General features: G+C 47.9%; 1 protein-coding gene across 1 annotated transcript; it reads left to right on the top strand.

The window, feature by feature from the left end:
• The first annotated feature begins 19868 nt into the window (after nt 1-19868).
• Nucleotides 19869-23053, top strand: LOC138716712 (trypsin I-P1-like). The gene is made up of 5 exons (XM_069849881.1): nt 19869-20125; nt 20601-20763; nt 21292-21545; nt 21978-22114; nt 22878-23053. The coding sequence occupies exons 1-5, from the start codon at nt 20086-20088 to the stop codon at nt 23025-23027; spliced, it is 744 nt and encodes a 247-aa protein (XP_069705982.1). The 5' UTR covers nt 19869-20085; the 3' UTR covers nt 23028-23053.
• The last annotated feature ends 464 nt before the right edge of the window (nt 23054-23517 follow it).

Here is a 23517-nt window from a genome sequence, read left to right as displayed (position 1 = left end):
ACTGGTCAAACTGGGCTTGCTTAGCTTTTTTGGAGGAGTCAAAAGAACAGAGGGGATCCTGGGGTCTGGCTTTACCTCCTCCTGAACGCAGCTGGCATTGGAAACCAAAATCCAAGAAAAGGCTGCCAATGTTGCCGATAGTTGGTGTAGCTCTCTCCTAAAAACAAACAAACAACAAAAAAAAGCAGAAAAGGGAAATAGAGAGGTTTGTGCTTGGGTCCCTCGGATACTTTGTCACTGAGATATTTCTCAGAAGAGAAAGTGCTCAAGTCACTGGGACACTCATTTCTCCAAAGATGCCCGAGTCATTGGTATATGCACAATACCCAAAAAGGATCAGACCACGGCTTTGTGTCCCATTGCTCTGGAAGTACTTGCTGACTTCCTTCTCAGCTTCTGCCTTTTGGCAACAAAGAGGAGGAGTTGGAAGCTACCATACTGCTAGAAAGCTATAATCTGATTGCTGTTACTGCAACTTGGTGGGATGAATCCCATGTCTGGAATGTGGCTATCGATGGCTACATGCTGTGCAGAAGGGACAGAACAGCAAGGAGGGGCACAGGCGTTTCCCTCTATATCAGAAAATTGATAGAGTGTGAAGAGCTGTCCCTGAAGAATAGCCTTGAACAGGTTGAAAGCTTATGGGTGTGCAGGAAAGACCTAGGAAACAAAAGGAACCTTGTGGTTGGTGTCTACTACCAGCCATTTGATCAAGGAGTGCCTACCAATGAAGCCTTCTTCTCAGGCTACAGAAAGCTTCACGCTATGCTAAAGCACATGGAGGACAGGGAGGTGACTTGAGACAGCCAGCATGTTTGGTAGGTAAGGAATCGGTTGGAAGGTCCCATTTAGAGTGTAGTTGTCAACAGCTCTGTGCCCAGATGGAGATCCATGACAGCCAGTGTCCCTCAGAGGTCCATACTGGGACTAGTGCTGTTTAATATTTTCAACAATGATACAGACAGCAAGATCATGTGCCCCCTCAGCAAGTTTGCGGGTGACACCAAGCTGAGTGGTGCAGTCGTCAACCCAGAATGATGGGATGTCATCCAGACAACCTGCACAAGCTGGAGAAGTGGGCCTATGTGAACCTCATGAGCTTCAACAAGGCCAAGTTCAAGATCCTACACCTGGGTCAGGGCAATCCATAGTTTCAATACAGGATGGGGGATAATGTGATTTGAGAGTAAGTCAAAAGAAATTCTTTGAAGTGAAAATAATTCCGTTGGAGTGAAAACAAATCCATTGAAGTAAACTAAGTCCACTAAAGACAAAACAAGTCCATTGAAGTAAAAAAAAAAATTCTTGAAGTCAAAATATGTCAAGTGTAGTCAAAAAATTCTTAAGTCAAAATAGGTCCACTGAAGTCAGAACACATCCATTGATGTCAAAATAAGTTTATTAAAATCAAAACAAGTTAATTGAAATCAAAATTATGCCACTGAATTAAAAACAAATGCATTGAAAACAAGTCTCCTTGAGCTATAATAAATCCAATGAAGTCAAAAGATGTCCATTGATGTCAATACAAGTTTACTGAAGTCAAAACAAATCCACTGAAGTCAAAACAAGCCGTCTGAATTCAATTACATTATTGAAATCAAGTCCATTGAAGTCAAAATAAATCCACTGAAGTACACTGATGTCTAATGAAAAATAATTCTTAGAATCATAGAATCCTCGAATCACTAGGTTAGAAAAGACCCACTGGATCATCAAGTCCAACCATTCCTACCAACCACTAAACCATGCCCCTCAGCACCTCATCCACCCATCTTTTAAACACCTTCAGGGAAGGTGACTCAACCACCTCCCTGGGCAACCTGTCCCAGTGCCCAATGACCCTTTCCATGAAAAATTTTTTCCTGATGCCCAGGACATCAGGACATAGAGGGCTACCCTGCCTCCTCTTCTACCCTTCCTGTCCCACATGAAGAGTTTATACCCCACTATAGCTGCACTCTAGTTATACAAGTCATCCCACCATGCTTCTGTGATGAAAACGACATCATAGACTCCTTGCCCTACAACAGCTTCCAACTTCTGCTTCTTATTGCCCCAGCTGTGTGCATTGGTGTAAATGCACTTCAGCTCGGCTGGCGAACCTTCAGCCCTCATAAAGGGAATAAAGTTTATTCCCAATAGACTGGTCATTGGAGTAGCTAATGCCAGAGTGCCACTTGCATCCTTACTGTCCACAGGTGTAATCACCTCCACTTACTCTGTGGCGATATACTGGCAGTCCTCACCAGCACACCATTTCTCAGTCACTGGAGTCCCATTTCCAGGCTCACTCCCATCTAGCCTAGTCTCATCCCCCTCCCTCTTCACATCTAGTGTAAAGCTTGATTTATGAGCCTAGCTAGGTTTTTAGTAAGGGTTTTAGTCCCTATAGGAGACAAGTGTGTCCCATCCGTAGTAAGAAAGCCTGGAGGTGCGTGGGCCACCCCATGATCAAAGAACCCAAAACCTCTCTCCTCACACCAGGCTCGGAACCAGGCATTAATCAAGTGCTTCTTTCTGACTTCTTGCTCCTCATTCCTTAGCGTTGGAATGGAGCTAATTATTGCTTGTGCCCCAGAGCCCTCCATAGTTCTCCTGAGAGCCTTGAAGTCTCTCTTGATGGCTTTAGGCTTTCTGCTCTGTATGTTATCACTGCCAATATGAAATACTATCAGAGGATAATAATGTGTCTCTTTGACCAGGGAAGGAAGTTTTCTAGTTACATCCTTAACTGATGACCCTGGTAAACAGCAGACCTCTCTGTGGAGCGGGTCCGGTCTGCAAATGGGTCCCTCCGTTCCTTTTAGGAGGGAGTCCCCTACAACAATCACCCTCCTCTTCTTATTAACGGAGGATGTTTTTATGGTTTTCTGAGGATGGCGCAGCCTAGGGAAAGATTCTAAGCTGTGAAAGCCATCTTCTTCATCCTTGGGGATTGGTTCCATCTGCAGCGCTTCATATTTGTTCTTCAGGGGAATCTGGGATTTTGTTGTCTGGATGGGCGGAGCAGGTTTCCTTTGCCAGGCAGGAACGTGCTGCCATTCTCCATCTCTTGTTCCCTCATCCTTGCAGTTTGCAGGTGGATGGTGCTCAGACACACTAGCTCCAGCTGCCCACTGAGTTTGTGAGAGGGCACTGCTCCACTGATCTATCTCCCTCTCACATTCCCTCATGGTCCTTAGCCTATTTACCTCCTCCCTCAGCTCTTCCACCATGAGAAGGAGTTCCCCTACACGAGCACAGCTTCCACAAGTGGAGCTAGTACCAGAGGTGTAAGCCGGTGTGGGAGGGGGGCACTGCCTGATGCTCAGAGTCTGGGTAGCTGCATGTGCCCACTGAGGCTCTGTTTGGGTGGCAACATCGATCCTGCCTGCTGCAGCACCCGGTGTAGATTTAATCTTCTGTCAGGTGGCCACCATGGTCCTCGGTGTCTTCTGGCTGGCCTCTAATGACTCTCTAAGCCTCCAAGAAGAGGAAGTTAGAGACTTGCGTGCCCAGCTAGGCACCCACAATGGGGGTGGATGGGCTGGATGGGATCCACCCAAGGGTATTAAAGGATCTGGTGGATGTGCTGGCCAAACCCCTTTCCATCATCTTCCAACAGTCCTGGAAGACTGGGGAAGTTCCACTGGACTGGAGGCTGGCTGATGTTGTGCCCATCTACAAGAAGGGTCAGAGGGAGGATCCAGGGAACTACAGGCCTGTCAGTCTGACCTCAGTGCCAGGGAAAGTCATGGAGCAGGTGATCTCGAGTGCTATCATGAAGCACATGCAAGAGAACCAGGTGATCAGGCCCAGTCAACACGGGTTCATGAAAGGCAGGTCTTGCCAAACTAACCCGATCACCTTCTACGACAAAGTGACTCGGCTGCTGGGTGAGGGAAAAGCTGTGGATGTGGTCTTCCTGGACTTCAGTAAAGCCTTTGAAACAGTTTCTCACAGCATTCTGCTTTGGAAACTGTCAGCTTCTGGCCGGGACAGGCGCACACTCTCCTGGGTGGAAAACTGGTTGGATGGCCGGGCCCAGAGAGTGGTGGTAAATGGCATTAAACTCAGCTGGAGGCCTGTTACAAGTGGTGTTGCCCAGGGCTCAGTGCTGGGTCCATCCCTGTTCAATGTCTTTATCAATGACCTGGATGAAGGCATTGAGTGCACCATTAGCATGTTTCCAGAAGACATTTAGCTGGGAGGAAGTGTGGATCTGCTGGAGGGTAGGGAGGCTCTGCAAAGGGATCTGAACAGGATGAGCCAGCAGTGTGCCCAGGTGGCCAAGAAGGCCAATGGCATCTTGGCTTGTATCAGAAATGGCGTGGCCAGCAGGTCCAGGGAGGTTATTCTCCCTCTGTACTCGGCACTGGTGAGACCACTCCTTGAATCCTGTGTTCAGTTCTGGGCCCCTCACCACAAGAAGGATGTTGAGGCTCTGGAACGAGTCCAGAGAAGAGCAACAAAGCTGGTGAGGGAGCTGGAGAGCAGGTCTTACGAGGAGCGGCTGAGGGAGCTGGGGTTGTTTAGCCTTGAGAAGAGGAGGCTGAGGGGAGACCTCATTGCTCTCTATAACTACCTGAAAGGAGGTTGTAGAGAGGACGGAGCTGGCCTCTTCTCCCAAGTGACATGGGACAGGATGAGAAAGAATGGCCGGCCGCTACCGTGGGAGATTTAAACGCGGAGTAGCCATTAACACTGCTTCTTCGGCAGCACCTGGCAGCAGGACGGTGAGTTCTGTAGTGGGGTGGACTTTTTGAGGTGGTGGGAGCTTCCCGGAGCCGGGAAAATCCCAGAAAAAACCCAGGCGGGGGTCCTGACAGCCCCCACACGCTGGTCCCGCGCGGTGCCTGACGGGAGGGGGCGGTCCTGGCAGCTACCGCGGGAGATTTAAACTGCGCCCCTGGGAGCACCGCGACCTGGATCACGGTGAAGAGGAGTGTGGCAAAGAGGTGCGGGGCAGTTTGAGCGGCAGTTCGAGTGGGCAGGGCGAGAAGGCAGGGTGCAGAGAGGACCTAGAGACTAGACAGAAGACACCAAAGACCATGGTGGCCACCCAGCAGAAGGTTAAAGCTGCTCCGTGTGCTGTAGCAGGCAGGATGGATGCTGCCACCCAGACAGAGCCACAGTGGGTGCATGCAGCTACCCAGACCCTGGGCTGCAGGCAGCGCCCCCCTCCCACACCGGCTCGTGCCTCTGTTACTGGCCCCACTTGTGAAAGCTGCGCTCGAGTGGGGGAACTCCTTCACATGGTGAAGGAGCTAAGAGAGGAGGTGAAGAGGCTGAGGACCATCAGGGCGTGTGAGAGGGAGATAGACCAGTGGAGTAGTGCCCTCTCACTAACTCAGCAGCCTGCTGGGGCTGGTGTGTCGGAACATCATCCACCTGCAAACTGCATGGTTGGGGGAACGAGATATGGGCAGTGGCAGCAAGTTCCTGCCAGACAGAAGAAACCTGCTCCCCTCACCCAGACAGCAAAGCCCCAGATCCCCCTGGTGAACAAGTACCAGGTGCTCCAGGTGGAATCCAGCCCTGAGGATGAGGATGCTGGCTCCCACAGCCTAGAATCCTTCCCTAGGCTGCACCATCCTCAGAAAAAGATAAAAACATCCTCCATGAAGAAGAAGAGGAGGGTGATTGTTGTAGGGGACTCCCTCCTAAAAGGAACGGAGGGACCCATTTGCAGACCGGACCCGCTCCACAGAGAGGTCTGCTGCTTACCGGGGGCATCAGTGAAGGAGGTAGCTAGAAAACTTCCTTCCCTGGTCCATGAGACAGGCTACTATCCTCTGATAGTAGTCCAAACTGGTAACGATGGTCTAGTAAACAAAAAGGCCAAAACCATCAAGAATGGCTTCAGGGCCATTGGGAAAATGATGGAGGGCTCTGGGGCACAAATAGTATTCTGCTCCATCCCATGGCTAAATAGAGAGGAGCGGGAAGCCAGGATGAAGAATTCGATTAATGCCTGGCTCCGAGCTTGGTGTGAGGAGAGGGGCTTTGGCTTTTTTGATCATGGGGTGGCTCGCGCACCCCCAGGGTTTGTCGCTAAGGGCGGGACACATGGGTCTCCTAGGGGGACTAAAGCCCTTGCTAGAAACCTAGCCAAGCTCATAAATCGAGCTTTAAACTAGATGTGAAGCGGGGAGGGGGTTGAGCCCAGGCTAGACATGAACGAGCCTGGATGTGGGGAATTGGCGATTGGGAGAGGGTGCGCGGGTGAGGACCACCAGTACCTCACCACACAAAAAGTGGGGGAGTACACACCTCGGGGTGCTAAGGGAGATGCAGGCACTCTGGTGTTAACTACTCCAGTTACCAGGCAGTTGGGAACGAACCCTGTTCCCTCTAGGAGGGCTGAAGGCTCGGCAGCTCAGCTGAAGTGCATTTACACCAATGCACGCAGCATGGGGAATAAGAAGGAAGAGCTGGAAGCTGTCGTAGGGCAAGGAGCCTATGATGTCGTTGCCATCATGGAAACGTGGTGGGACGACTCATAGAACTGGAGTACGGCTATGGTGGGGTATAAGCTTTTCAGGCAGGACAGGAAGGGTAGGAGAGGAGGCAGGGTAGCCCTCTTTGTAAGGGAGGACTTGGACTCCATTGAGATGGATTGTGGTGATGAGGAGGTTGAGTGCCTGTTGGTCAAAATTAGAGGAGCCCACCAGAAGGTAGATTTTGTGATGGGAGTCTGTTACAGACCACCCAGCCAAGGAGAAGCAGCTGATGAGCTCTTCTATAAACAGCTGCGGTCAATCTCTAGATCAATGCCCCTCATTCTTGTGGGAGACTTCAATCTGCCTGATATCTGCTGGGTGTACAATACAACAGAAAGGAAGCAGTCTAGGAGGTTCCTGGAGTGTGTGGAAGACAACTTCCTTGCACAGTTGGTGAATGAACCAACAAGGGAAGGTGCCCTCCTGGACCTGCTGTTTGTGAACAGAGAAGGCCTTGTAGGGGATGTGGCAGTAGGTGGACGCCTAGGACTAAGCGACCATGAGATGATAGGGTTTTCTGTTCTAGGTGAAGTGAAGAGGGTAGTTAGCAAGACGATAGCATTAAATTTCCAGAGGGCAGACTTTGATCTCTTCAGAAGGCTGGTTGGCGAAGTCTCATGGGAGACAGTACTCAAGGGCAAGGGAGCCCAGGAGGGCTGGGAGCTCTTCAAAAAGGAAATCCTAGCAGCTCAGGAGAAAGCCATCCCCATGTTCCGGAAAAAAAGCCGGCAGGGGAGAAAGCCAGCTTGGTTGAATAGAGAGATCTTGAGGGATATCAAGAGGAAGAGAAATGTTTATGGGCTCTGGAAGAAGGGACAGGCCTCTTGGGTGGACTACAGGAGGGAAGTGAGATTGTGTAGGGAAAAAATCAGGAGGGCTAAGGCTCAGCTAGAAAGTGGATTGGCCAAGTCAGTGAAAGATAACAAAAAATCTTTCTACAAATATATAAATAATAAAAGGAGGAATAGGGAGACCATACAGTCCCTATTGGACACAGAAGGAACAACAGTGACAGGGGATGAGGAAAAGGCTGAGGTACTTAATGCCTTCTTTGCCTCAGTCTTTAGTTGTAAGGAGGGTCGTTCCATCTGTGTACAAACCCAGGAGCTAGAGGAGCATAATGAGGCTCCCGTGATCCAAGAGGAGGTGGTCAGAGCCTTGCCATCTTGAGTGCTATCATGAAGCACATGCAAGAGAACCAGGTGATCAGGCCCAGTCAACATGGGTTCACAAAAGGCAGGTCTTGCCAGACTAACCTGATCGCCTTCTACGACAAAGTGACTCGGCTGCTGGATGAGGGAAAGGCTGTGGATGTGGTCTTCCTGGACTTCAGCAGGGCCTTTGAAACAGTTTCTCACAGCATTCTGCTTTGGAAACTGTCAGCCTCTGGCCGGGACAGGCGCACACTCTCCTGGGTGGAAAACTGGTTGGATGGCCGGGCCCAGAGAGTGGTGGTAAATGGTGTGAAATCCAGCTGGAGGCCAGTGACAAGTGGGGTTCCCCAGGGCTCAGTGCTGGGTCCAGACCTGTTCAATGACTTCATCAATGACCTGGATGAAGGCATCGAGTGCACCCTTAGCAAGTTTGCGGACGACACTAAGCTGGGAGGAAGTGTTGATCTGCTGGAGGGCAGGGAGGCTCTGCAAAGGGATCTGAACAGGCTGGACCGCTGGGCAGAGTCCAATGGCATGAGGTTTAACAAGGCCAAATGCCGGGTCCTGCACTTGGGGCACAACAACCCTATGCAGTGCTACAGACTAGGAGAAGTCTGTCTAGAAAGCTGCCTGGAGGAGAGGGACCTGGGAGTGTTGGTTGACAACCGACTGAATATGAGCCAGCAGTGTGCCCAGGTGGCCAAGAAGGCCAATGGCATCTTGGCTTGTATCAGAAACAGCGTGACCAGCAGGTCCAGGGAGGTTATCCTCCCTCTGTACTCGGCACTGGTGAGACCACTCCTCGATTCCTGTGTTCAGTTCTGGGCCCCTCTCCACATGAAGGATGTTGAGGCTCTGGAGAGAGTCCAGAGAAGAGCAACAAAGCTGGTGAAGCGGCTGGAGAACAGGCCTTATGAGGAGCGGCTGAGAGAGCTGGGGTTGTTTAGCCTGGAGAAGAGGAGGCTGAGGGGTGACCTCATTGCTCTCTACAACTACCTGAAAGGACATTGTAGAGAGGAGGGTGCTGGCCTCTTCTCCCAAGTGACAGGGGACAGGACAAGAGGGAATGGCCTCAAGCTCCGCCAGGGGAGGTTTAGGCTGGACATTAGGAAAAAATTCTTCACAGAAAGGGTCATTGGGCACTGGAACAGGCTGCCCAGGGAGGTGGTTGAGTCACCTTCCCTGGAGGTGTTTAAGGCACGGGTGGACGAGGTGCTGAGGGATATGGTTTAGTGTTTGATAGGAATGGTTGGACTCGATGATCCGGTGGGTCTCTTCCAACCTGGTTATTCTGTGATTCTGTGATTCTCTAAGTTGCCACCAATGCTGCAGGGCAGGCACAGGAAGGGTCCCTGGCTGGCTAAGTGGCAGATAGGAGCTCGAACTGGATTCAGAGACATGTAGATCATAACTCGGAGGAGGTGGACAGATGAGGTCCTCACTTGGACACCAGCCATCGAGGAAGAGGGCTTGACTCCCATTACCCCTCAGATTTATACTGAATATGACATATATAGAAAGAAATACTCTGTTGGTCAATTTTGGATCATCTGTCCTATCCACCCTCCATGTAAGTCCAATCCATTTATGATCCATGGCATTCCATCAACACAAGGATGGCCTCAGTTTCTATAGGAACAAGTATAAGCCATGGCCTTTCTGTGAACAAGTGTCTCATTACTTTTGTGATAAGAACGAATATTAAGAGTTTTCCCCGAAGAGACAGACACTGTTTGGAAAACAAGTTGTTTTCTCTCAGGAAAATGAAGTTACTTAGAAAAAGCTCAGCTGAAAAGTTAGAGAGTTGATTCCACTTTTTCTCAAACCAGAACACAGTTTATTTGCATGCCTCATGGCATCTCCTTCTCCCCACAGCTACAATATGAGCTGCGGCCCCCCTGTCCAGGCCTATTCCTTACAATCCATGAAGGATTCCTCACATTCCGCCCTTGGTGGACTGTGAAAATATACCCGAGCATCAGCTTCCCCTGGAGGCTTCCGTTCTCTTCTGCTACTCAGCAGCACTGGAGATAAAGAAGAGTAGGCAAGTCAAGGCAACCTGATTTGTCTTGCAGCAATGTGGGCACCTGGAATGTGTCCTGCTGTGGTCAGGCACAATTCACAATTTAGAATCATAGAATAACCAGGTTGGAAAAGACCCACCGGATCATCGAGTCCAACCATTCTGTTGCCTCCTTCACCCCCTTTAAAGGCATGGACTCCACTGCCTGCAGACAGTCCAAGCGTTTGGCTCCTGGAAATTCCTGGTTTGCCTCCTCCTGAAGGTTTGTGATCTTCATAAGCCTGCACCCTAGACAGATGGGGTGTGGCTTGCAAGCTTGTAACTCCCACCAGGTTCCCAACAAATTCAGATGTAGAAATTGCACATTAGCCTTCCTTCACCCCTCCAAGCTGCTCTGTTCTCTATGGGCACCATTTGTAGCCTCTGCTTCCCACCTGTGGTTCTCCACAAACCTAGAGCCCCATAACTCCACCATGAAGGAAGCAGAGAACTATGCATGGAGAAGGCAGAGGCCTGAGTTTGCCTTTGGCAACGATAAATGGGGAGGAACTGCCATAAATGGGATGAAGCCCTGTTTGAGTCCTGGATGTTTAGGCTGAGCATGTGAAAAATTCTCCGATGTGCTGCATTCAATCTCCTTTCCACTGACCCTGAGAAAACTGGCCTCCACCCCACTACCTCCTGGCCATATTTACTTCATGCAGCAGTGAAGTGGTTATTTTTTTCTTCTTTACTCTGAGGATTTTGTGCCTCTGGGACTGGAAAGCTCTGCCTCGGTACTGGCTTTTTCAGCCTACTCCTGCGAAGCCAGGCGTGTCTTCAGATTAGAGCCCCAGAGAGTGGCCCAGACACTTTGCTTTCCTTGGAGGGCACTGGGTTGTGGGAATAAGAGCAGGGCATACTTGGATGTCAGGTTCCCTGAGGAGGGGGTTTACAGCCAGATGTTCCCACAGTCACCTTCAGGGAAAGGGCAGGGGGTGTTTTTTTAATTAACCACTGGTGTTGAGCCGGCAGATGGGCATCCATCTCCCCTCTTGCCTGGGGCGGGTGTATGTCTCCCTCCTCCTAGGGGGAGGCAGAGGGTCTTGGGAACCTGTGACTTAAGGGATAAGTAAGGAAAACTGCTTGGGGAGGGGCTGGCATATGCCACACCCTAGGAGTCAGGTTTTGGATCATGTCAGTGGGGTGCCGCATCTCAGTAAGGGGCACACTTCTGCCCCTCTGCACTCTTCAGAAAAGCTGCGTGTGGATCAGGGACATGGGTTGAGTTGTGACAGGGACACAGAGAGGCAGAAACTCCTGCTCTTTCAGCAGTTACCGTGTGCCACCTCGTGCTCAAAATTCTAACTGCACTGGTTCGACCGTGCATTCTCTTCCCTGGAGTATAAACAAACTGCCTTGGCACATTAAATGGGAAGGTTGTCTGAGCTTCACCTCAAATCAAGTGCATTGCCTCTCCATCAGCAAAGAGTTAGGGGGCTGGGCATAAGAACACCAACTCCAAAACCTGGATTCCATCTGGCTCTGAGCGTGGAGCCGATAACCAGGACGATACAGAAAGGAAAGAAGGTTCTGAGAAACGCAACACCTTTGTTCTGTTCTTTTATTTCATGCCGAGGGATTTCATTCCTGGCTATTAATCACTGTTTTCCTTGGCATGACATATGCCAGGCCAAGGTGATGTCCATGGTAACAGGGCTTTGCCCCAGAAAACATCTTTGGACATCAGCAAAACCCTCTCCAACTGTAAGACAGGCACGAGTATCACAAAAGCAAGACCTTGAATTCCTTACACGTGGGGCTTTAAGGCCTCCAGCACAGCCTGGGCACCCGAGTCGCCCCCTCATTCCATCACTTCTATTCCACCAAGTCCTGGCATCCCCCCTTAGAAGGGAAGAGGACACCAGCATCCAGATATTCAATCCCTTCTAGCTCTGTCTGCCTGTAGGGCATACATCACACCCCAGAGAATGTCAGAAGTGAGACCCCCTCTTCCCTTGGCTTCATATGTGGCCATCCACAGCTAGGCAAGTTCTCCTCCATCCTTCCCCTAGTAAGGCTATTTCCAGTGATGTCAGTTATCTCTCGTGTCCTTCCACTACCCATTTACAGATAAGTGATACTGAGTTCCAGGGCCTGTTGCAGCAGGTCAGCAAGAGGAAAACAGTTGCAGGGAGCTCATATTTGGGAGTGTGTGGACATGGACATACACAAAAGCATATGAATGTGTATGCACACATATCACTGGACACACACACTCCTGGATCCACATGTATGCACACACTCATGTGTACTCAGTGTTCCATACACATTTATTCCATATGTGAACCGACAGACCACATTGAACACTCACCCTGGACGCCCCCCTGTTGTGATTGCACAGCATTATACATCCAGAGAAAGACAGCCACACAATTCCATGGCTGGACACACTGACCATGGGCACACATGCATATACACACATTTATACAGAGAGGCACAAGCCTTAGAGCTCACACATACAATGCCTGCTGAGCATATGTGACATGCCTACTACATTAGGAGAGGATCCTGCTCAGGTCAGACTGTTCCCTGTGGGTGGACACGAGGGGAGAAGTGCAGTCATCTAGCCAAAGTTCTAGTCCCCATGGAGTGGAGGATCTTGGCCCTGTGACTCCTCTCCTTCCTTCTCTTCCTCCTCCTTCTCCTCCTCATCCTGCTACATCTCTGGTCAGAGGGTAGATCTCCCTAGTGTGATAAGGACAGCTCCATGCCCCCTAATCTACCTGGCAGTAGGCCTGATAAAGTAGAAAGACATAAATAAGCACATATGTACATGTACACACAGCTGACCAGGCAGGTCAATGCATACTGTGTACGCACTGTTCACACTAAGAGAAGCAGCATTACACAAACAACAACAGCACCAGTGGCCTCATCTTGTGTCCGCTTTTGGCTGAACTGAAATAGAGTTCAACACTGGAAAATATATCTATACCTATATACAATGTGCATCCTTTCCTTAGCTGTGCTCACGTATTGAGTCTGCCCAGTAAATGCCCTTGGATCCCAGTCATCATAGCTGCCAGCACCTGGATCAATGAGTTCCCAGGTCCTGCAGCCCCATTCCAGTTGCTGGTACGCACACATGCACGCACCCCACCCACCTTCCACTCCAACGAGTGCCTGGGACTCCCCTGCTTTCTCTGGTTGCCACTTCCCACTGGTACTGCTATATTAGACAGACGCACAAACCTGAAACCCAGGTCACTTCACTTACTTGCCTGCTAGTCTGGCTTCATGTTCACTAGTGATCACACACTCACATAGTCTTCCTTGCCTCAGCTGCTGGCATGATGAACACGTTCTGATCTGTGGCCCAACTCCAGTTTCAGACACTTAAGTTCACTAGCTCTGGTCCTTCCAGTTGCTAGTACCTTTGATATACCTGAAATACCCTCCTTGAGTTCTTTCTGATGTCTTTACCACCCTGAGATGGGAAGACAGCAGGAGAGCAGAAGCTGCTAACGGACATCACCAGTGAAATGTGTGCAGCATTCACACTGGCACCTTAATTTCCATGGCAACTTTGGAACAGGATGTTGTCATGGTGGAAAAAATATGGTGCGCATTTGTAAAGGGCGAGAAATGGAAAACGGGAAATACATTTGAGAGTGTCAGCAGAGTTTATTTTGCTGGAGGGAAGCTGGGTTGAGCAAGAGAAGAAGAAAGTCCTGGGAGTGAAGAAATCAGAGAGAACATGAAGGCACTACAGAGTTGGAGGCTGCTGTAGCAGAACATAAAAAAAATAATATGCAAGGTATTTGTTGAAACCACTAAACGAGTAGAACAGTGGTTTCCAAACATTTTTTATTGCATCCGCCCTCGATAGAATCATTTTGAGCACGCACCCCAAGTACATGTGTATTTAGTAACTGAGAACCATATACAAATTCTACTGAATATTTAATATTTTATTCCCACTCCCCAGTGGATCACATCACATGCTCCCAGGGGAGCACGCACCTCTCTTCAGAAAACTAAGAAACCTGGAACATTATAAACCAGAAGGTTGTCTCTTACTGTCAATTACATGCGTGAAGAACTGAAGACACAAAACCCTTGCCAGACACTCTCCTGGCCTCCAGCAACTTGTGGCTTGATGTTCCTAGGTCAGCTGGGGTATCTATCTTTAAACCAGCTCCTCCTAGGAAGGAAAAGATTCAGCAGAGGAAAATAATAGTGTCTTCACCACTGCGCTCTAGCTTCAGAAACTCCTCTGCTTTATGCTCCTAAGAAACTCTGTCAGCCCATGGTCTCACCAGGTTTCCCTTTCCCAGGATCTTGCATCATCCTGGACAGATGTATTTACTTTATCTGAGACCTTGCAGTTCTAGAAATACACATTCCTACTTTAAGTATTTCAGCCAGTTTTCATATGATTCTATGATTCTATGATTCTATGATTTTGAGCACGCACCCCAAGTACATGTGTATTTAGTAACTGAGAACCATATACAAATACTACTAAATATTTAATATTTTATTCCCACTCCCCAGTGGATCACGTCACATGCTCCCGGGGAGCACGCACCTCTCTTCAGAAAACTAAGAAACCTGGAACATTGTAAACCAGAAGGTTGTCTCTTACTGTCAATTACATGCGTGAAGAACTGAAGACACAAAACCCTTGCCAGACACTCTCCTGGCCTCCAGCAACTGGTGGCTTGATGTTCCTAGGTCAGCTGGGGTATCTATCTTTAAACCAGCTCCTCCTAGGAAGGAAAAGATTCAGCAGAGGAAAATAACAGTGTCTTCACCACTGCGCTCTAGCTTCAGAAACTCCTCTGCTTTATGCTCCTAAGAAACTCTGTCAGCCCATGGTCTCACCAGGTTTCCCTTTCCCAGGATCTTGCATCATCCTGGATAGATGTATTTACTTTATTTGAGACCAATGGTTATAAAACTGACTGAAATACTTGAACTAGGAATGTGTATTTCTAGAAATGCAAGCTGCCATTATTTGTTCATTGACACAGATGCCCTCCATTCACCAATCATCCTCCTTGCTGTGCCCCTGAAGATGCCAGCATCCTGCTGAAGCATCAGTGCATTAAATGAGAGACATGTTTGCAGCTGGAGATGTACCACCTGGAGTGTATTTTTTGGAAGACCCTGAAAAAAGTCTACATTGAGTCTGCAGAATGTTCAGCAGCATTGAGCAGAAGACAGTATTTACATGTCAGGTAGGGATTCACTGCCTTAAAGAAAGGAAGGAAAGGTGGGAGGACGTGTTCCATTTTCAATCAGCATGAAAGGAATTGGTTCATCCTTCACAGTTCCCTCTGAGGGGTTGTGGCAAAGCAGTCTGTCCGCTCCAAGCTCGGAGTTGTTCATCACAAACAACCGTTCCCTGTGCCTGCCCTGCAGCATTCATGGCAACGTATATATATCCTCCTATCTTTGGAGGAACTTAGGCTACTTCCCCTCAACAAGGAAGGTGGAGGGAGAGGCCCCTCTGGTCCCAGTCCTCAGCACCTCTTCTACCTCATGCCTTTCGCTTTGAACCATACTCAGTTCTTTCTTCATTCCTATGTCAGTGTGTTGACTCTCCTGGTCGGTGCATTGACTGGGCCCTTCACAGGTAATTACCTTCCTCTCCTACCCTCCCACCAGCACCGGGGTTCCCCAAGGAGGGGCAGGTCCAGGAATGAGGTGAACATTTCTTCAACTGCTTAAGCCAGAAAACTCTACAGATATACATTTTTTTTGCTGTACCATTTCACCACTTCAGTTGAGAATACTAAAGTCATTATTTTCCTAACAGATTTGTTATTGTATTTGAAGCTGGGTTTTTCCTCCTATGTGTCTCACTCAGAGAAATGGGACACTGTCCCAGTCTTGCTGACATCCCTATGCCACCTCATGCCATGTCATGCTTCAAGAACATGGGTCTGTGTCCACTTCAATGAGTTTCACTCCTCACATCTCTTCCTTTCTCTTTCCAGGCCAGGCCATTCAGCAATCACCAGATACAGTTGTCCGAGTGGGAGACTCTGTGGCCCTGGACTGTTCCCACAAGCAGAGTTTATTCTCAGCTATGTACTGGTACAAGTTGCCCACTGGGAAGAAGGCCACTCTGCAGCTGGCTGTATCCTCAGTGGAAGGCGGCGTGGCAGAGATGGAGAAGGAATTCAGCAACCGCTTCCAGAGTAATGGGACTAAGAGCAGCCACTTATCTGTGAAGATAGATCATGTCCTACTCAATGACTCAGGAACATATTTCTGTGCTGAGCAAGACCCACAGTGCCTCCAAAACGCTGGAGCAGCACAGCACAAACCTTTCCGTGCAAGCAGGGATCTGGCCCCTGCACACACACCATTCTGTATTTAACCGTACATCATTTTGCTCTCTTGCCCCCTAGCTCTGTCTCAATAAGAAAACTGAAAATATCATCTGCCTTTTCACGGCCTGTTCTCTAATTTCCCCCCTATGCTTTCCCATATCTGAATTGCCTTTTGATCGTCCTTTCTTCTTGCACTCACTGCCTTGCCTCTCTTCTCAGACATCCAAAGACCACTTCTCACTTTCCCCCTCTGCCCTCTTTCTTTCTGACCCCTTTGTTTTTCTTCTCTGCTCTCTCTCACACCCACCTGCCTTCTGTTCCCTAAATCTTCTTCCATTTCTTCTCTCTTTCAGCCTAACTCACTGGTAAGCAGGATGTGGTATAGTTCATGCAGCCTTTCTCCACCAGCTAGAACACCAAGGTCACCCTGGAGTTCAGTCTGACAAAGGATCCCAGAACTGAGCGCCCTGTGTGCACCAATGTGTCTCAGAGGGGTCTCTTGGGATTGCTCACACTGCAGTTTCCAAGAGTACAGTGTCTCACCACAAATCCAGAGCTCATCCAGCTGCCATGTGGGAAGGCCTCGGAGTTCCAGAATGCTGTCAGGACCGTGCCACCGAGCACTTCTAGGTGTGTGCTTGTCCCTTGGCCCCACCAGTCTCCAGGGAGTGGGCACACTGCAGTACGCCAGGGTCCCTGAGTCGTGCCACTAACCTGTGACCTGAGAACTCTGATAATATTCAATGTAGCCCAAGTCTCGAGGGTATCTGGGGGCAGAGCATGATCTTGTAGGTGAGGATCTGCAAGGTGCACTGTGGCAATAACCCACCATACTTTTGGCTCGGCTAGAAAGGATAGAGGTGTCAGGGCCAGAAATGGGATCATTCCCATACTATACTCCACAGTGGGCAGACCACAGTTGTGGAAGGAAACCACCTTGTGCTCCCAGGAAAAGGGAGATATCTATCAGGGTCTTGAAAATGGTGAGGATTGGAACACAGGGCAGGTGGCGAAAGGTTGAGGATTCTGGGTTTGTCTGTCCAGAAACAGAGAACACAGGAGAGCAATAGTTGCAGCTTCTCCTTCCCCAGATGGAGCTGAGGATGGTTAGAGACCGAAAGGTGATAGGCACAAGCTGGGACAGGGAAATTCTGCTGATGCAGAGAGGCAAACTCATGGCCAGAGGTGTGAGGTAGTCCTGGGGCTGGGCCCGGTACTCAAAGAAACTTTCCAAACTGTTCTGGTCCAGGCCTTGAGAGACCTGCACCAATTCTAGAGCCGACCCTTACCCTAGTGGAAGGCAGACTAGAAACCCTTGGGTACCATCCTGCTAAGAACCTTTGTGTGCATTCAGTGTATTTTATAATGCAGTATCGCTGTCAACAAGGATAGGGGAATGTTTGGATGAAAGAGTCTTTGTGGTACTCGCATAGACTGCTGATTCTCCATTATAGTCTCACCAAGAAAGACCAAAGTGTGCCTATCCTTTCTGGTGATGGGAAGAATGGGATAGAAAGTTATTGTTTGTGGAAGGAAGGTGCCCTCTGTCCCTTTTCTCCATGCAGACCATTTCATGAACTCCTATGCTGAAACCATTTCTGGATTTCTTAAAACAAGGCCTATGTTTTCCAAGAGATTCTAGTGGGGTCCTATCACACACGATTCCAGGCTTAGATCAAGGCCTCGTGATTTGTCTTACATGAGTGAACTCAAGCCTTGACTTGCTTGCTCCTAACTCCATCACACAGAAGAGCCTGACTCCCTTTCAGCCATTGGGACTGCACTCCACTCTACCTGGACCCTTCTGGACTAGACCAACCCAATCTGGCTGCCCCCACCTCCACTTACCTTTGTCACTTTGTTGGGATGAGATTGGTGTGCTTTCTACATCTCCTGGGGCAGGAGGTGTACCCAAGGTCTGTGGTGTCAGCCACATGCCACTTACCTCTTGGCCATTCAAAACATTGTTGACCACAATCATGCCACTGAAGATGCCTTTGCCCAGGGAAGACAAATGGATATCACCCTTTTCCCAGTGGGAGAATGACGCTGCTCTGTGCCCCTGCCCAGGGCCAATGTTGAGCTGTCAGCCCGAACCTCTGCTCACACATGTCTGGCCTGAGAACTGTTGGTTCTGCACTCATGTCACCAGGTTGTGTGGTGCAGATACCTTCCTCAGAGCAGGAGAGATCATAATCCACTTGGAGATTAATCCCATAAATCCCCTGGGAAATAGCCTCATAATTATTTTGAGATTAAACCTATTATCACAGTGAAAATAATCTTGTAATTCCCTTGAGGACTAATGCCATAATACTCCAGAAGTTAGTCCCTTAAACTCAGTGGGAATTAATCCTGTAATCCCAAATGTTAAAAATGCTGAAACCCCATTTAGAATTATTCCCAAACTATGCATGGCATTCAGCAGGTAATTGCAATGTGATTCAACCTATAATTGGAATTCTATTTATCTCATAGTCCCAGTGAGTAATAATTCCATAATCTCTTCCAAGAGAGAAATCGTAAATAATCCTGAAGCAGAGATCACCCTAATTTTTTCCCTGAGGAAGAATCAGGGCTGCAAATGGGCTGGTTCAGAATGCCTGAACCTTTTCATGCAGCTTTGCATGGCAGATGTAAGGGGACAATTTTCCTGCCCACAGCCCCAGCTGCAATACAAAACAGCCTCTCAGGGAACTCAGGCATCCAGACTAACAGCCCCACAGCCCCTACCAGACGGACACCTTGTTGCCTTGGATCTCATCTAAAGAGGTTGCTAGTGGGATCAGGAGAGAGCTAGCCAAGAGCCTGTTTTGGGCAAAGGATTTATAAATCCACAGGGACATCAGATTATAGAATATTGTAGATTAGAAATTGTTCTTGCTCTGCTTTGGTAATTTTTGCCATACTTAATCCTGTTACGGATCTTTCCCTTTTTCATAGGAAGATTCTAATTCTTATTTTTTTTTCAGGATTAAACATGTTTGTAAGAAAACTCTGCACGAATAACAGTTTGATGGCCAAAACAAGCCATGCAGCTCTTCGGAGGAGCCCTTGATCTTGGATTTGTCCTTTAACACGATGGGAAATTTCCATCTGGACAGTGTGGCTGTGTCTACAAGTCCTCCAGGCACCTCAAAAACGTGATCGAGTAATGGAGTAGAAGCATTATTCCTGTTTAGTCTCTCATGCCATTTCAGCATCTTAAAGCATATGGTTTCTGTTGCAGTTACTTGAGGTGATCCCATGTCTTTCAGGAGCTAGCATGCTGAAGTAGGCAGCTTCTCGGAAAACTATTATTCACAAAAACCTTTAAAATTTAACAAATTCAAATTCATGACAGAAGTTTTCTCTCTTTCAGAGAAGGATTTTGGTAGATCTTAGTTTCATTCACAGCATCTTGTTAATATGCATCATATCTATAAACATCTGTGTGGTACTGAAAGTCTTCTGTGGCAAAGATGAGTACCTATAGAATATTCCAAAGCTAAACAGAAAAATGTGGTTTGGTACTTTGGCTGATATTATCCTTTGGATTAGGGGGGAGAAGTGGTTTCACAGAAATACAGGGCTAATTCCCACATTTGAACAATATCACTTGGGAGGTGGTAGGGAACAAAGAATAGTTTGGGGGTGGTGGTATTTTGCTTCCAGAAGAAATGCATATTATCTTACTGTCCATTACCAACAACACTCATCTTCGGGAAAAAATATGCCTTTTTTAGAACGACCCCATCAGTGTAGAAGAATCTCAAAGAGGCTTGAGGGTTGCTCTCAACAGCTGCTACGTATAAGAACAACACGGGCAAACACCTACACATCTTCCAAGGCTCAAATATATCTTTAAATTGAAGGCTGCCTTCTGAAATAATCCAAAATAGCTCTCTATCTTAGGAAAGGTTTATGATTAACTGATATGTTATTTGTACTTTCTACCAGTGCCCATTAATGCTCACATTTGGATCTTCAAATTTTCCATTGTGTACTTTTTGACTGGAGAAAACCTTGGGCAAGAGATAAGGCCATTTCCAAAAACGTATTTCTAGCAGCTCCACTCTTCCAGTCCACCAGTCTGGGCTTGAGGCTGAGTCAAAACCATGAAGTTCTTCCTGTTTGTCACCTTTGTTGGCGTGGCTGGTGAGTATATGTTTTACTTCTATTTCTGTAATTTATAAGGAAGCTCATCTTCTGAGCAAATTTCCAAGGCAGTCCATAGTGGGAAAGTGAAGTCCAGTTTTGACTTGCAAAAGTTTCAAGTTGGAGCCCTGTATGTTCTTTTCACTGCTGTCTGTTCATAGTTGCTTGTGCCACAAAATGGGGAAAGAATTTCTTCACAGGGGTCCTTGATCCAGGAATACTGAAATGTGTCCATAGCTTCAGAGATAGTCTATCTTCCTTGAGGACTAGGTAGTATAAAGGCAATGCCTCTGGCCCAGGAAGTCCTAAAGCTGCTGTAAATTTCTGGACTATGGGCAGGTGCTTGCCCACCACCGCTACTGTGAGTTCTTATGGAAAGTTCTTATGGAGACCACCAGTGAGATGCTTCAGTCAGTCCCAGGGCCACAAGATTCCTCATGGCAGATGTTGACTTACACCACTTCTTATCTCCCAGTTGCCTTCCCCATCAACGATGACGATGACAAGATCGTGGGAGGCTACACCTGTGCAGAAAACTCCATCCCTTACCAGGTGTCCCTGAATTCTGGGTATCACTTCTGTGGAGGTTCCCTCATCAACAGCCAGTGGGTCCTGTCGGCTGCTCACTGCTACAAGTTGTGAGTAGAAAAATACTATACTCTCCCATGACCTACTTCTTTCTTCCAGTATGCTCCTAGCAGGAATTCTGAGCTGTGAGATCCAAATATATAAATGACTGCATCCTGACAGGAGACAACCAAGGAATTGGTGGCTCATTCAGGAAGCTAAGCTGAGGCATCATGACGGGTTTTCCACTTCTGCAAAACTTTCTGTGAATGCAGAACACTTTCTGAAATGACAATGTGATCATCTAGCAATGAGTTATGACCTGCAGTTCCCACATGTGGCATTAATCCTGCTAAAACTTGGTCCCTGGAGAACAGGGAGAGGAATGAGGTCAGGGTGATAGGAGTTTGTCCTTTTCCAGGAAGTTTGTATAAAGTACTGTTATATATTTATCTTCTCCATCGCAACAAAATAACCTGCAGAAACTCACCACCTGTATTGGAAGCTGGTAGGATCTCACAGGGTGGATCCCCAGGACTTAATGCAGGACAGGAAATATAACCTGTATGAAAACAGATGCCATTCCTTCTCTTTTCTAGCCGCATGCAAGTGCAGCTCGGGAAACACAACCTGGCACTTACAGAATCCACGCAGCAGCTTATCAGTTCAGCTAAAGTCATCCGCTACCCTGGCTACAACTCTGCATCGCTGGACAATGATATTATGCTCATCAAGCTTGCCCAACCAGCCCAGCTCAGCCGAGCCATCCAAACAGTTTCTCTGCCTACCAGCTGTGTGGCTGCAGGCACCACTTGCCTAATCTCTGGCTGGGGCAACACACTCAGCAACGGCAGTGAGTACTCTGTGGGGATGTACAGTATGATGAGGGCCCGGGGGACACTCTAAGACCTCACAATTAGCTGCAAACAGTACAGGGTAAAGTACAGAGAAATACTGTGGGACAGGCATTTTTGAGCAACCACGCTGTGCAGGGCAGTGACCATTCAACTGCTTTAAAGACAAGCCTTTATAAGGTCCTTCCTTTTGTGCTGGGTTACAAACATGGAATCATGAAAGATTGATGTGTCTGAAGTGTAAAAGAGTGGACACAAGGATAAAATCTGTTCCATCTAAACAAAAGGAGTCCATACTGTGATTACTGTTCAGAGCAAATATGTCAACTGCTAAGCCAGGATGTTCAGTCGTTACTTTTCCAATAAGAAAGACCTTCTCTGGGCTCTGAAAGGAACTCAGGATGTCACCAACTATCTCTACTTTCTTATAGACCTATATCCAGACACCCTGCAGTGCTTGGAGGCTCCTGTACTCTCCTCAAGTGAGTGCAGCAGTGCTTACCCTGGGAAAATTACTGACAACATGATCTGCGTAGGATTCCTCGAGGGAGGGAAAGACTCCTGCCAGGTAAAACTTCTGCCTGTCTTTTCCCATATGTTTCTCTCCTGTCTTTCGCTAGTAGAAGAAGCCATGCTCCTAGAGAATCTTCTATACTCACTGTCCTGGCATGTTTGAATGCTGGGGTTTCCGTTTGGATTTTATTATTTATGTGGGACAACAGCAGAGACTTAGGGTGAAAGTTGCTTGTTCAGTGAAGCTAGGGGGTTTTCCACCCTGTTAATCATCATCCCCCTACTTCTCTGTCCTAAACCTCTGCAAGCAGACTATGCCACCTCCTGTACCTTAGGCTATTGAAAATGGAGGAGCGCTGCACCAGAGAATCAAGAGTAATCATGGAGGCTTTAGAGCTTAAAGACACAAATGTCAGTTTTGGACTTGCCCAAAAGGAAATAGCCAGTGTGCCTGTACCCAGGCAGTCTGGGAAATAGACACACCTGGCAATTGCTCTGGATTTCCCATGTGAAACATGGAAATATTCCTCCATGAAAACATTTGGCAAAATAACACACATATCCTAAGGTGTCTGCTGAGAACTGCAGCTGCCAGGACCAGGCAGCTTACTCATTTCACTCTTAGCTGTGGTGCCTGTGGAGCTAAGGTAAGACACAGTAGCATCAGGTGTAGAATGGGAATCAGAAATGAATTCTGTAGAACTTCTGTGTAGAAAAACCCAATGGCGCTCCCTCGAATGGCAGTGATTTCTGGCATCTCTGACTCCTCATGTGTGCTGCTACCATTTTCTGAGTATCTGTATCCTTTATGTGCACAGGGGGATTCCGGTGGTCCAGTAGTCTGCAATGGGCAGCTCCAGGGCATTGTTTCTTGGGGTATTGGATGTGCAAAGAAAGGCTATCCTGGAGTTTACACTAAGGTTTGCAATTATGTCTCCTGGATCGAAGAAACCATCTCTTCCAACTGAAACACTCTTGTTCTACATGACCTACATTTTCTCCTCATCATTTTCTTCTGTTTTGGGACTGGGCATGCAAAAATTATCAAAAAATAAATACTTCTAGGCACTCCTTCTTTGTGCAGCATTTCTTTGTGTACTTCCACAGGCTATGATATAAAGGACAGAGGCAGGGAGGGTGACTCAGGGGAACATATGTAATATTTGTAGCGTTTCTCAACCAGCAAGATCTTAGAATATTTTTCCATCCTCAGAAGGCTTTCAGTCAGTTACAGCAGTCTTACCATCAAATACAGCAATGTCTTATGTGTAGTCATGAGGCTAAAAAGTCAAGTCTGACAAGTCCAACAGAGCTGTCATAGAGATGCTAAAAATAAAAGCAGACATAGAAGAAAAGTCTGTGAATCTTCTCTATTACGTGAGCTACTGACACAAATTTTGCTTTTATCAGTCAAGTTGCACCCCTTCCTATCACAGAAGTAACTAATCATGATCACTG

The sequence above is a fragment of the Phaenicophaeus curvirostris genome, chromosome 1 (genome assembly GCF_032191515.1).
Source record: "Phaenicophaeus curvirostris isolate KB17595 chromosome 1, BPBGC_Pcur_1.0, whole genome shotgun sequence".
NCBI lineage: Eukaryota > Metazoa > Chordata > Aves > Cuculiformes > Cuculidae > Phaenicophaeus > Phaenicophaeus curvirostris.
Note: the sequence above shows the minus strand (reverse complement) of the source record. Positions and strands in the feature narration are given on the sequence as shown.